The sequence below is a fragment of the Chrysochloris asiatica genome, unplaced genomic scaffold (genome assembly GCF_000296735.1).
Source record: "Chrysochloris asiatica unplaced genomic scaffold, ChrAsi1.0 scaffold00149, whole genome shotgun sequence".
Lineage (NCBI taxonomy): Eukaryota > Metazoa > Chordata > Mammalia > Afrosoricida > Chrysochloridae > Chrysochloris > Chrysochloris asiatica.
Genome location: NW_006408667.1, coordinates 3069379 through 3083641, shown reverse-complemented (window position 1 = coordinate 3083641; position 14263 = coordinate 3069379). Strand labels below are relative to the sequence as shown.

Here is a 14263-nt window from a genome sequence, read left to right as displayed (position 1 = left end):
AAGACCCCCAGCAAGATGGATTGGCAAAGTGGCAGTATCAGTGTGCTCAAGCGTGGCAACAATTGTGAGGTTGGCCCAGGACCAGACAGTGTTTAGTTCTGTTGTGCATAGTGTCACTATGAGTTGGTACTGACTTAATGGCACCTAACAACAACAACAACAACCCCTTTTCACCTCTGGAATGGCTCGTTTTGAGCCTAGTGGAATAATAAAACCTTGGCTAGAAGGCCATTTTAAAGTAATCCATCCCACCACAAGTGAGTTCTAACTGCATACCTTTTGGCTAGCAACTGATTGCAAATCACTTGTGCCACCCAGGCTCCTCCTTTCTCTTATAGTCTATAAAAAATAGATGTCATCTGTTTGGATCGTTCTTTAATATGGTTCTTCATAGTTGGATCTTTTCTCACATGTTTTCTGAGGGGAAAGATAAAAAAAATTGTATTCATTGTAAACTCTTGATTAATTATACAGCCTGGAGGATTTTTCCTTGAAAAGTTATTTTTCTTGTAGTTTTTAAGATTATTCTTTTAATAACACTTAATCATGTTTCTGTGTCTCTTTTCACAAAGTGAACCCATAAATGCCAGATTCAAAGTTTCTGTCAGAAAGAATTATTTCTAGGTCAACTTTGAAAAGGAAAGAAAACACAAAACAGAAAAGCCTTTTATAACCCTAATTGATGATTTTTACAGTAACCTGGGTGTAGAGGAAACGCCAAATAAAATCAACATATAATCAGTCTCTGACCTAAATCTGTCAGCACTGGTTTTTGTTAATGTTAAAAAATTAATAATAAAAACACTATTCATAGGTTTCCTAATAGTGTAACATTGGTTTTCTTTCTTTTTTTTTTTTTTTTTTGGTTTTCTGTTTTTCCATCGTATTTTTAAAAGTCATTTAAAAAAAATAAAGAAGCTTGGAAGGGATCTTAAAGGATGAGGCAGCATAAAAGCCATAGACAAGATGTCTGAGAATGTTCTCATTTGTTTTTTAATGGGATGTGTGGATTGTAGGTTTGTCCATGAAGGAACTGCTGTCCTATGTAAATGAGGTGCCCCATTTTTCAGTCCACTGGAGCTCTATGTCCCCCTTGAGTCTGGGAATAGTCAGTCTTGGGGTGTTCGATTCTTTTGTTTGTAATACCGCTAAATTTTAATTCTCAACACAGTATTTTCTTACAAATAAAAGCTTCACCACAGGGTTGGCGGGATGACTTTTTGGGGTTGTATGATACATGGAAAAATGACAAAAAATAGAAGCGAGAACTAAAAAGTATTGAAAACAGAGTAGTTTGCTTGGAAAAAATGGACGTTTGTTTCAAAGACCCAGAGGCAGGTCCCATAAAACAATATTATTTAACTAAGAGGAAAAAGAAGCATGGTTAGTGTATAGTGTATATTTCAGTCTTTTAATGGTTCTTTCCAATTTTTTGTTGTTGTTAGAAAGAGGTTGGTTGCAGACTTTGCTGCTTAGTGTGGTAACACTGCCTCTGGTATTTAATATGTGCAGCCTGGTTCCTATGTGGTGGGGTTGGTGAATGATAGGTAACATTTACAAATACAATCTTCTTTCCTGTGATTTCTAGATTCTCACCTGATGGAAGACTAATTGTATCATGTAGCGAGGATAGAACTATTAAAATTTGGGACACCACAAATAAGCAATGTGTTAATAACTTCTCAGATTCCGTAGGGTAAGTCCACTATTTTTGTGTATTTATATGGGTTGGTTTGCTAAGGAGACATTTAATTAAATCATTGTATATAATACAAGATTCAGGAAATTGAAATATCAGGCCATCTTTTTATTTCCTCCTAGGTTTTCAAATTTTGTGGATTTTAACCCTAATGGTACATGCATAGCTTCAGCAGGTTCTGATCATACTGTGAAAATCTGGGATATAAGAGTGAACAAATTACTCCAGCATTATCAAGGTAAATTACAATTTCTATAGTCAAAAGCTCAATTGCTGAATGGGCTTCTCTGGGAAGCTCTTCACGTCACTGACTGTACTTTTGGTGTGGTTTGGCCCATTTGGTGATGGTCATGGACTGCCTCTGAACTGGCTAGAGAACAGTTAGCCCCTAACAGCAGCAGAGTCAGACAAGCTGAAGCAGATGCCGAATTAGAAGGGGAAGTGGAGGAACCTTCAAACTTATGCCAAGGGCTATAAAAGGGATTGCTATGAGATTTTTAAGCTTTGCTTACCTGTATTATGTGAGAAGTCAGAGATAGTAACTAACTCTGAATTTTAAATCAGAAGCAGATTTGTTGTTGTTAACCCTATGCACAACAGAACGAGACACTGCCCAATCTTGGGCCAACTTCACCATCGTTGCTATGTTTTGAGCCTGTGGATGGTGCCACTGTGCCAGTCTTTCTCATTGGAAATCTTCCTCTTCTTCTTTGACCCTCCACTTTACCAAACATGATATCCTTCTCCAGTGACTGGTCCCTCTTGACTGTATGTCCAAAGCATGAGAGACAAAGTTTGGCCATCCTGGGCCTTCAAGAACACTCTGGCTGCACTTCTTCCAACACAGATTTATTTGTTCTTTTGGCAGTCCATGGTACTTTCGATATAAATACTAATATCTGGTAGAAAATAACTTCCTAATGTACCTGTGTATTGAAACTAAAAGAGAAGTGAATTGATTTAATTGGATTTCTCTTAAATCCACATTTCTCTTTCTTAATACATACAGTAATAATTGTTAAGTGCTGTCAAGTCGGTTTCAACTCATAGCGGTTAAAACTGACCTTGCATATTAACCCACAGTACCATACCAAGACTCCTTAATAATAATAGCTCTCATTGTGTACTTTGGAGAAGACAGTGTGCTAAATCCTCACAGTAGCCCAGAGCAGTGTTATTGGTGTTATTGTTAGGTGCCATTCAATTCCAACTCCTAGTAACATTGTAGTTCACAATCAAAATGCCCCCATAAGGTTTCCAAGTTTGTACTATTTAGGGCACCAGTTTGTAATATTTAGAGGTGTTATTTTCTGTGGAGCAGCTGGTGGATTTGAACTGCAGACCTTTCATTTAGCAGCTGAGCACTTAACCAATGTGTCACCAGGACTCCTAACAAGTATTATTATTATGCCCATTTTAAAGACAAGGAAACCAAAACTTACAGAAGGTAACCTCATTTAGGTCTTTCTGCTTATAAGGGTATGGAAGAGCAAACTTTTGACCACTGTGTTATACTACCTTCTATTGGACAGATAGTAACCAGAAATGGATTATCAAACTTGATGACAAGACTGTCCTTCTCCAAATATATCCTTACACTCTTTGCTCCTTAGTCCCAAACCCCTAAGGAGTAATTCTATTTAATTTTGAAGTTAGATTGCATAGTTAATATAAATTGGTAGTAATCAACTAATACTTATATATTCAAGGACTTTATAATTATGTTGCCAACAAGTTTGTTTTTCTGCACCACCATCTTATTTTTAAGTTAGTCTATGTCATTTGTTTTAGAGAGCTAATAGAATTTTGCTGTTGTGGAGACATTGCCTCTAAATGATTATTTTCAACTTTAGATTACCAGTTGGGGACTCCCGGTATGGCGCTATAGAATAAGCATTGGACTGTTGACTGCAAAGTCGGCAGTTCAAACCTACCAGCTGCTCTTCAAAAACCCTATACAGGGTCTCACTATGAGTCGGAACTGACTTGATGACACTTAACAACAACAATTATCAATTGGGCAAAGGTTCTTCCTTAGAATTAAAAACTGTTCTCTGAAGGCTTAGGATCGTAGTCTCATGGGACAACTCAGTCAACAGCACTACAGAGTTCATGTTCTGCTTCTCTGTGAGGTGAGTAGCGTCTGGCATCGTAAAAACTTGCAAGCTGTCATCTAAGATGTGACATTGGTGTTTACTTGTTTGGAACAAAAGAGAAGTCTCAGAGAAGAACCCCATCTACAGATGGTAATAGCCTACCTGAACCATGACCTCATCTAACTTAAAACCTTTAGAGCTAGATGGTGCTCAGTTCCCACTACCAACCATTCGGATCAGGATCACAGTAGACGAAGCCTGAGAGAACCTGAGGAAACGTGGACTAGAACTCAAATTCTGAAATAGCACAGACTTACTAGACCAGCTGAGACTAGAGAATTCCCTGAGACTACTGCCCTTAGATAACTTTTTAAACCTTGAACTGAAATTGTCCCCTGAGGTCACCTTTTAGTGAAATTAGCGGATTGGCACACAAAATAAAGGATATTACTTGTAAATGCAGCTCTCCAGTACAAATACATTTATATGAGAACAAAAGGTCATCAATCACTCTAAAACAGATCTGAGAAGATAAGGGGGACAGATAAACTGAAGTACTGGGAACAGAACAATCAGAATGCACTTAAAGAGAATGTTGACAGATTGTGAAAAATGTAATTTAGTGTCACTGAGCGATTTGTGTAGACATTGTCAAATGGGAACCTAATTTGCTGTGCAAACATTCACTGAAAACACAATAAAATATTACTTACAAAAAACCATCCTCTGAAATGTGCTCTTCTTTTCTACAAATCAGTTCACAGCGGTGGAGTTAATTGTTTATCCTACCATCCTTCGGGCAACTATCTTATCACTGCTGCATCGGATGGTACACTTAAGATTCTGGATCTCTTAGAAGGAAGACTCATATATACACTTCAAGGACATACGGTATTACCACTAAGATTTTTATTTTAAAAATAATGTGTATTTAAAGTTTTAATCCATTTTGCTATATCTTTGTTATTTTTCCAATTGCAGCACACATTGCTGCTATCACCAGAAACAAACAAGTATTTCCAAGATTATGTTTGGATCTTCTGGAGTCACCTCTTAGAAATACTGTTATAATTCTTATAAAAATTGATGTGTGTGTTTCACTGGCCCTTATTTTTGTTTGTCTTCATTAGTATGTAGTTGTGATTTTACTGGTTCAATTTGCTGGGTGAGCTTATTCCCTGCTTCTGCTTGTCTTTCTTCCCCTGTGGAGCTGCCCCACTAAGCTCTGAAAGTCTTGGCCTCTCCCCACTGATTGGTGAGTCTGTAAGGAGAAATTTGGAAAACATAGCCCAACACCTTCTCTCCTGCCTTTGGGAGTGAGCTTGCCCTCACTATATTCCTCTTAGATTTCATGTGGGGAAGGCTGTCCATGTCCAGTGTTGTCTGCAACTGGGTAGTTGGATCTGATTCATTTTGCCCACAGATAAAAAGCCACATTCTCTCATAACAAGCTTTTACTAGTAAGAAAGGTGATATTTTCACTCTCAATTACTTTAGAACCCAGCAGGGAAGAGAAGTGTTTTTATTGAGCTGAAAAGACACTCCCTTGCCATACATACACACACATAATGTTCAGAAGGAAGCTTATTAAAGTAGATAAAGTAGTTATCCGATTTCGGTGTAAATATTCAGATTTCTGTGCAGTTTTTTAGAATCTGCCCTCTATTTCTTTTTCTTTTTGGATGTACTAGGTACTTCCTTTTAACTAAGTATAAGCTATTTATATCCAGAACTAGAATGGGCTTCATGGTCTAGGGGAGAAGGAGCTCTTTCTGCTTTCATATATCCTGCCTGACTTCCTGCTTTGCTTTATTATTTGTTCTGCAGCTGTGCTAGTGTGAAGCAGAAATAGAAACTAGCTAGTTCAGATATGCTCGTATGTGTATCCACAGATCTAGGTTGAATAGATACGGTCAGTAAAAGGAGCCAAGGACCGAAATGTCTGTGAAATTAATAGAAAACAAGATACGCACAGTTATTTTAGAGGCAAAAGCATGGTACATAAAGATGGCCTGTTTTACAGTCTGGCTCATCAGATTAGGTGATTTAATGTATGATTCACAGACTTAAGTGATAAGATGAATTAAAGAATGTTTTCCTTAACTAAGGACGGTATTGCCAGCATAGTAAACCAAACTAAACTAAACCCACTGTAGTTTATTCTGACTCATAGCAGTCCAAGGGTGTGATCTTTACAAAAACAAATCACATCTTTCTCCTGGCATCTTTTAGTTAACAGTGAAGTGCTTTACCTACTATGCCACAAGCCTTTTAATTGCCAGTATATAAAGATGATTTTTTTTTTTTTTTCTTTTCAGTGTGGGTAGTTGTTAGTTGTGACTTCAAATCTTAGAAATGAAAAAATGTAGAGGTGAAGGTATTCATAAGGCTACAGTAACCTACAAATATGGGCTGGTCTTCTTGAAAAAAATACAAGACACTTTTTTCTCCAAAAGATTTCTTAAAGAGATTAAGAACGTTAAAACAAGCCAACTATACCGATAGCATTTCTGAGATGAGAAATAGCTACTCTTATCTTGACTGGAATATTGACCTAGAGGCTATTTACCTTGACACTGTGCCGGTACAGCCTCATCCTATTCCACAGCCATTGCTCAACTGCAAGTTCTCATTACCTCCTACCTAAAAACTTGTAGTAACCGCCTAACTGTTTTCCAGACGTTCATTCTTAGTCATTTCAATTCTTCATTCAGTCAGTTTTTTCATCAATCACAGCTTTTCTCCTGTCAATCTTAAAACTTCTCATGGTGTCCCATTACCTACATGAAAGGAGAAGTCTTTAAAGTTTTAAGATCAGGAATAGTCTTTGTTTTTATAGCCTCATGCCTAACACAGTTTATCTTTCAATTTCTGCTAATAATCATTGTGAGGTAAAGATCGAATAAAGTCCAAACTAAAAAAAATCTTAACAAAATTTCTTACCAATTTATACATGTACAAACTTTTCTTTAAGGGATAAAGCATTTATTTTCATTTTTTCTTTGATTAGTATTTATATTTAATTTAGTATCATTCACTTGTGTTTTAATATTACTGGGTTTTTGTTGTTAAGTGCCATTGAGTTGGTTCCGACGTAGTTCTTGGCTAATCTATACTCTGCTTGTGTTAGTTGCTGCCAACTGGATGTTTTCTGTCAGACCATTTACATAGTCTAGATAAATCAAGATGAAAACAATTGATAGTCAGAGTCCTCTTGGCCATGAGAAGATGCATTTTCTTTTATCTCCCTTCATTTCTTAGGGACCCGTTTTTGCTGTGTCATTTTCAAAAGGCGGGGAGCTGTTTACATCAGGAGGTGCAGACGCACAGGTTTGTAAACTCTTTTAGCCCCTTTTTGATTTGGCTAGGACAAAGGGAGATTTTTGCAGTTAGTTTTGTGTTTGTTCAGATGATTATCAGTGAGTTTATATTTTGAGGTAATGCCAGGAAGTCTGCTGTTTCATAGCTGGAGGAGTGCCACTTCTAGTGAATTCAAACAGCAGTTCTTTCCTTATCATTTTTACATGTAATCTTGAATGTAATTGACACTTTCTGAGTGCTCAATATAGGTGTAGCACTTCCACTTACTCCCTAGTATTTTGGCTTTTATCTTATTTATTTATTTATTTATTTATTTTTATTTATTTATTTATTTATTTATTTATTTATATTTATTTATTTATTTATTTATTTATTTATTTATTTATATATAAATAAAAATATATTTTATGGCATATTTTTGAAATGACCAAATCTTCATACTTTTGAAATGACCAAAAGTCATCCATAACTAGATCTGTTGAATAAAATGTGTAATCAGGTAATCAGAAACAGAGGTTTGGCCTGTGGGGTAGTGGTGAGGATTTTAAGATAAAATATTTTTTAATATGGATTTCAAATTAACATAAAGGTGATTTGAAATGCTAACTCTCTCCTGTATCCCTTTAAAAAAAGGAAGGATGGGCGGATTGGTTTTGAGACATGTTTGTTCTTTTGAAATACATATCGGACCTTTCTGCCTACTTTGAAGGGCATTCCTGTTTTTATTTTTTAAAAAATCAGCTCTGTTGCTTATATGGTAGGGCTTCACAAGTTGGTGGAAACATTTTGTTATCTTTCAATTCCATTTTTCCATGAACTTTTTTGAAGCCCCCTCATACAATTCAAATCAACAACTGCCTCATGACTGATTTTCTTACAGGTGTTACTGTGGAGGACTAACTTCGATGAATTGAATTATAAAGATCTCATTAAAAGAAATCTCAAACGATTGCATTTTGATTCACCACCACACCTTTTTGATATCTACCCGAGAACAGCACATCTGCATGATGGAAAGCTGGAGACTATTGAAGTGAGTATTCTTCCTATGTTGTTGTATTACTTTTAAGTGTCCATTTGGCACTATTAGTCAGGTTATTGTTGTGTGCTGTCGAGTTGGCTCCTACTCAGAGCAACTCTGTAGATTTTCCAAGTCTGCAAATACTTATGGGATCAAAAAGCCTCATCTTTCTCCTGAGGTGCAGCTGGTGGGCTCGAACCACTGACCTTATGGCTAACAGTCCAGTGTTTATCCTACAAAGTCACATTAGTCAACTTGTTGTAGTTAAGTGCCACGGAGTCATTTCCAACTCATAGCGACTCTGTTATACGGTATCCGAGGAGTGACTTGTAGATTTGAACCTCCAGCCTTGCAGCTCAAACCAACATGCAGTTGAGGACTTATACTATTTGGCACACTGGTCAACTAGAGGTATTTGAAAATATACTGATCCAGTATAAAAGATAAAGCCTAGTTGTACTTTTAAGCAATAGCACTTTGAGAAACAGTCAATTGTTAATACCAATAAAATGAGACTGTCTACATATTGTTGTTGTTGTTAAGTGCCGTCGAGTTGGTTCCGACCCATAGCGACCCTGTAAAGGGTTTCCGAGGGTGTAAATCTTTACAGGAGTAGAAAGCCTCATCTTTCTCCTGCAGAGTGGATGGTAGTTTCGAACCGCTGACCTTAAGGTTTGCAGCCCGATTCATAACCACTACGCCAATATGGTAGTATGTAATAGTGTTAAAGCCTCCCATGTTCTCTTCTTGAAGGCCCAGAAATACTATGAACCAAAGTGTGTAATTGGAAATGAGAAATCAAAGTTTAGGCTTCTGGTGTCTGAAGTCTGAATTAGGCTGTTCACATAAGAGCTGTTATGAGAACAGGATAGCAAGACAAGAATTTTTATAAGTTATTCAAATAGGTATCTTGAAACCTTATAGCAGCAAAAATAGTATCTTAAATAATGAAGGGAAAAGATTTAGACATTAAATTTAATAATTGAAGCCACTTTGTTGTCTGTGTATATATTTAAATATATAATTATCTATTTAGAGGTCATTTTGTGGACTAGGTATAGATTTATGTATTCGCTCTTCAAAGAAAATGGTACTTTTTCTTTGAAGATATTTTTTGCTGGATATTTATTTATAATTAAGCTCACTTCTTTCCATTTTGTGTGAGTTTCCTTAGCCCTTTTCTCTCCCAAGAGCTGATGGCAGAAATTACTGCTATCTGTTGAGCTGAACATGTCTTCATTTACTACTAGAGCCTTTCTTTTTCTTTGCCTTCAGAGTAGGTTTTGTGAGTTCCTGAGACTTATTCCTGAGTAGCACCAAACATGTACGTATTTTTGTGACATGGTTCCAGTGGTTTGTGACGTGGCTCCCTCTTCCAGTTTCTTTGCTCTCTATGTCAGTCAGTTCTTTGATTTTAGTTTCCCTGTTGTTGTTGTTATTGTTAACTGCTGTCAAGTCAGTTCTGACTCATAGCCTCTCTCCATAGGGTTTCCAAGTAGCAGCGGATGGGTTTGAACTGCCGATAGTGGTTGTCATTTTTTCTGTTACCTCAGGGACTTCTACTAGTCTCTCTCTGTGTATATATATATTTTTAAAAATTAGACTACTTTTTAGATCTCGTTTAAATCACTCTTGTGTCGATTTGACTCATAATATAATCCTGCCATATTTTGGAATTTTTGCCCTCATTTGTCCTTGGTGGTGGTCATTTTTTATTCTTTAGTATAGTTTTTGTACTCTCCAACTTCCAGTGATCTTTCTACTTCTTCTAAAGTATTTGCTATTGTATTTCACTATTTCTTCACACTAGTTATTGTTTCATTATAGGATCGTCCTTTAAAAATGTCTGTGAAAAAAAATGCAATATAAGTTATGGTTCATCCCTTTTTTCCCCTAAGTTTATGTGAGCATAGGTGTATTTGTTGATCCCTGTGGAGCTGAGCTGGAGTCCTGATATGGAGCTGTGGGTTAATGCGCTGGATTGCAAGGTCTGTGTGAACCTCAAGATTGGCAGTTCAAGCTCGTCAACTGCTCCGCTATGAGTAGTAACCGACTCCATGGCCCAACGACAACATGGAGCTGAGATATTAATTAGTATGAGTTTAATATGTTTTAGCTTAACTTGAATTTCCTTTTCTTGATTTACTCAGCATTTAAGAGAAATCCTTGATGTTTTATGTGTTAGCATTTCTGTGCTTGGTTACATTTGATCAGGAAGGAGGTACCTAGTGTCCTGTCCCTCACTCAGCCTCCTTTCCAGAGGCAGATCTGCAGGCTGAGCCTTGATCCGCCTTACTCCTAATTCACAGCCCCACACTGCCTGAGCATTGGAAACTCAAGCCGTTTTCTTTGTAATTTACTGCCAGCCCACTTACAAGTGCTAGACTTTCTTTAAAATGTCAACAAGTTGTCTGAGTAGCTCTGTCCTGACAGTAGAGCCCAAAAGCAATAAAACCTGCTGGGTTGTTTTATATTGCTAGGTCAGGATGACCCTGGCCAGACATTAGTTTTCAAATATACACTCTTAAAATGCTATTAAAAACTGCCATGTTCATCTTGGAATTAGACTTCAGTTACACTGTACAGAATGTTGAGTTTTGTTGAGTATTGTGACTGAATTTTATTAATAACCTAAGAAAGTTGGATATATACATACAAAACTACACATTCATTGGTGGCTACTGGGATTTTGTGTATGTATGTATGGAAAGAGAGGGAAAATAACTATATAGCAGTCATTTTTTATTTTTGGTGATGGGAAAGGTAACAGTGAATATGGGTGACGTATGTATAGCTTAACCAGAGTAAATGATGTCACAAAGTACACTAGAAAAAAAGGACATTTGAAGCTCTGGTAGCATAGTGGTTACTTATAGGGCTGCGAACCACAAGGTCATGAGTTCAAAACTACCAGTTATTCCATGGGAGAAAGATGAGGCTTTCTGTTCCTGTTAAGATTTACAGCCTTGGAAACCCTGTATGGGGTCGTTATGTGTTGGAACCGACTTGACAGCACATAACCACCACCAGGGCATATATGGAACTATGATGGCATAGTGGGTTTCTTGTTAAGCTGTTAATTGCATGGCTGTTGTTCTTAAGTGCCGTCGAGTCGTTTCCTACACATAGCAACCAAGTAGTGGTTGGTGAGTTTGAATCACTGACATTGTGGTTCAGATCAACTTTGAGTCCAGTGCACTAACCCACAGTGCCACACCAGGAGTCCAAAACCGCGTGCATGGTAGGTGGTTTGAATGTACCAGTTACTCCATGGATAACGATGAGGCTTTCTGCTCCTGTAGGGATTCACAGCCTTGGAACCACTACACGAGTCGCTATGAGTTGGCGCCAACTCGACAGCATATAACAACAACAGCAGAACATATATAATGTTGCAGTATGATGTGCTTGCAAATGTATGCATGCATATATATGTGTATTGTTGTTGTTGTTGTTGTCAGGTGCCATCGAGTCGGAGCCGACTCATAGCGACCCGACCCCATGCACAGCAGAATGAAACAATGTCCGATCCTGGGCCGACTTCACTACCGCTGCCACACTTGACGCTATCAATGATGCCACCTGGCTGATCCATCTCGTTGGGAGTCTTCCTCTTTTTCTCTGACCCTCCATCTTACCCAGCATGACATCCTTCTCCAGCGACTGTTCTCTCCTGACAATATGTCTAAAGTATGAGAGATGGAGTTTAGCCATCCTGGCCTCCAAGGAGCACTCTGGCTGCACTTCTTCCAAAACAGATCTATTGGTTCTTTTGGCAGTCCGTGGCACTTTTAGTATTCTCCTCCAACACCACAACTCAAAGGCATCAATCCTTCTACGATCTTCCTTATTCACTGTCCAGCTTTTGCATCCATATGAGGTTATTGAAAATACCATGGGTTTAGGTATGTATTTGTGTGTTTATAGGGATGCATATATATATGTTATTAAGTGCTGTTGAGTCACTTCCAACTCATTTATTGTTGTTGTTGGGTGCCATTGAGTCATTATCGACTCGTAGCAATCCTATGTACAACAGAATGAAACACTCCCCAGTCCTGGGCCAACCTCTCAATTGTTGCTACTTTTGAGCCCATTGATGCTGCCACTGTGCCAGTCCGCCTTGTTGGGGTCTTCCTCTTTTCTTCTTTTTCTCTGACCCTCCACCTTCCCAAACATGATATCTTTCTCCAGTCACTGGTCCCTCCTGACAATATGTCTGAAGTATGAAAGACGAAGTCTGGCCATACTCTGGCTGCACTTCTTCCAACACAGATCTATTTGTTCTTTTGGAAGTCCATGGTACCTTAAATTGCGGGAGTCCAGCTCTCGCAGGGTCGCAGGACACGAGAGGAGACACGGCATTGGCGAAAATGAGAGCAAGGGAGGAGTCTCTGCTTAGTTGGCTGATGGAGCTCTCTCTCTCTTTTCTTCTCTGCAAGTCTTTATTTTTTATACTTAAAATTACACAGTACATAATGATTTGATACTTTGATTTTTCCCTTGAATTATTACACATTTGTAATTATAGCATTCTTTTACCCTGTGATTATAGAACCTTAACAAAAGTATTTTTATGGTGTCCAACCTGACCTTTCCAACATCCTATTCTTTTCTAACCATTAAGTATCTTCTCTTGACATTATCTCCTCTCCTATGTAAGTGATAGATTGTTTCTTCTACATAAGTGAAAGATCAATCAAACCTTATACCAATTGTTTCCACTTATCAGACCTTTGATTATATCCTCTTAGTAATATAAGTTTCTATTAATCATCAATGCCTACACTACTTTATTGTTTCTATTAGGTGATTATCAATCTTCTATCCTACATACTGTACTACTATTTTCATAGTAAAAGTATTACTAACATCTACTTAATCATTTTGTTTTTCTAAAGTATTCATTAAATTGCTTAACCACAGTGTTCCTATATTTCTTTCTTTTGAAGCTGTGAGTCATAAAGCCCAACCTGGCTAATTGCTGCAGGAAATGTAGATTATTAAGTTAAAACTACTTTTCACTTATGTTCACTATTCTCTGCCTATTTACGTAGATGCAGGTATGTAATAGTGGCGGTTTGTGGATTCTGGCTGATAATTGATTGTGGTGAGGCCCATAGGGGTCGAACAATTTTACTTTAGTTTGTTATCTGCTTTTGTGATCTCATAAATGCAATTACTTTGTACTTAGGAACGGGAGTGGCTCATACAATTCCCTTTGAATTCAACCTACCGAAGCTGAAACAATTGTTGCCAGACTGGTTTCTTCCTAAGGTCTGCAGAGCTCATAGCAAAAGCTGTGAATATGGCAATATTATATATTTTTACAAGTGAATTCAGAGTTATCCTAAAGAGGAGATAGAGGAGGTTCCTCCTGAGAATCATCTACTTTGCATGATGTCTCTCCTTCTGCCGGGACTGTGTCAAACAGCAGAGGTGGCGAAACCATTCCCTGCATTAAATATTCTCCTCCAACACCATAACTCAAAGGCATCAATTCTATAGTCCTCCTTATTCATTATCCAACTTTCACATGCATATAATGTTATTGATTATACCATGGCTTGGGTCAGGTGCACCTAAGTCCTCAAACTGACTTCGTTGCTCTTCAACGCTTTAAAGAGGTCTGTGCAGGAGATTTGGCTAATGCAGTACATCATTTGATTGCTTGACTACTGCTTCGATGAGTGTTGATTGGTGATCAGAGCAAAATGACGTCTTTGACAACTTCAGTCTTTTCTCCATTTATACGGATGCTGTTTATTGGTTCACTGTTTTCTTTACATTGAATTGCAACTCCATACCAAAGGCTGTGATCTTTGATCTTCATCAATAAGTATTTTAAGTTCTCTTGGCTTTCATCAAACAAGGTTGTATCATCTGCATATCACAGGTTGTTATTGAGCTGTCCTCCAATCCTTTTGCCATGTTTTTCTTCATACAATCAGCTTCTGGGATTATTTGTTCAGCATACGATTGAGTAAGTATGGTGAAAGAATAGAACCCTGGCACACACTTTTCCTAATTTTAAACCATTTGATATTCCCTTGTTCTGTGCAAACAACCGCCTCTTGGTGTCTATGTTTAGGTTCCTCATGAGCACAATTAAGTCTTCCAGAATAT

General features: G+C 37.7%; 1 protein-coding gene across 1 annotated transcript in view; it reads left to right on the top strand.

Annotated features, from left to right (window-relative positions):
* Positions 1–14263, top strand: part of POC1B (POC1 centriolar protein B) — a 149219-nt gene that overhangs the window by 58042 nt on the left and 76914 nt on the right. The window contains exons 5-9 of the mRNA XM_006870711.1: positions 1589–1696; positions 1822–1937; positions 4553–4686; positions 7057–7125; positions 7997–8149. Of these exons, the coding sequence (XP_006870773.1) occupies positions 1589–1696; positions 1822–1937; positions 4553–4686; positions 7057–7125; positions 7997–8149 (580 nt within the window). The remainder of the gene's footprint in view (positions 1–1588; positions 1697–1821; positions 1938–4552; positions 4687–7056; positions 7126–7996; positions 8150–14263) is intronic.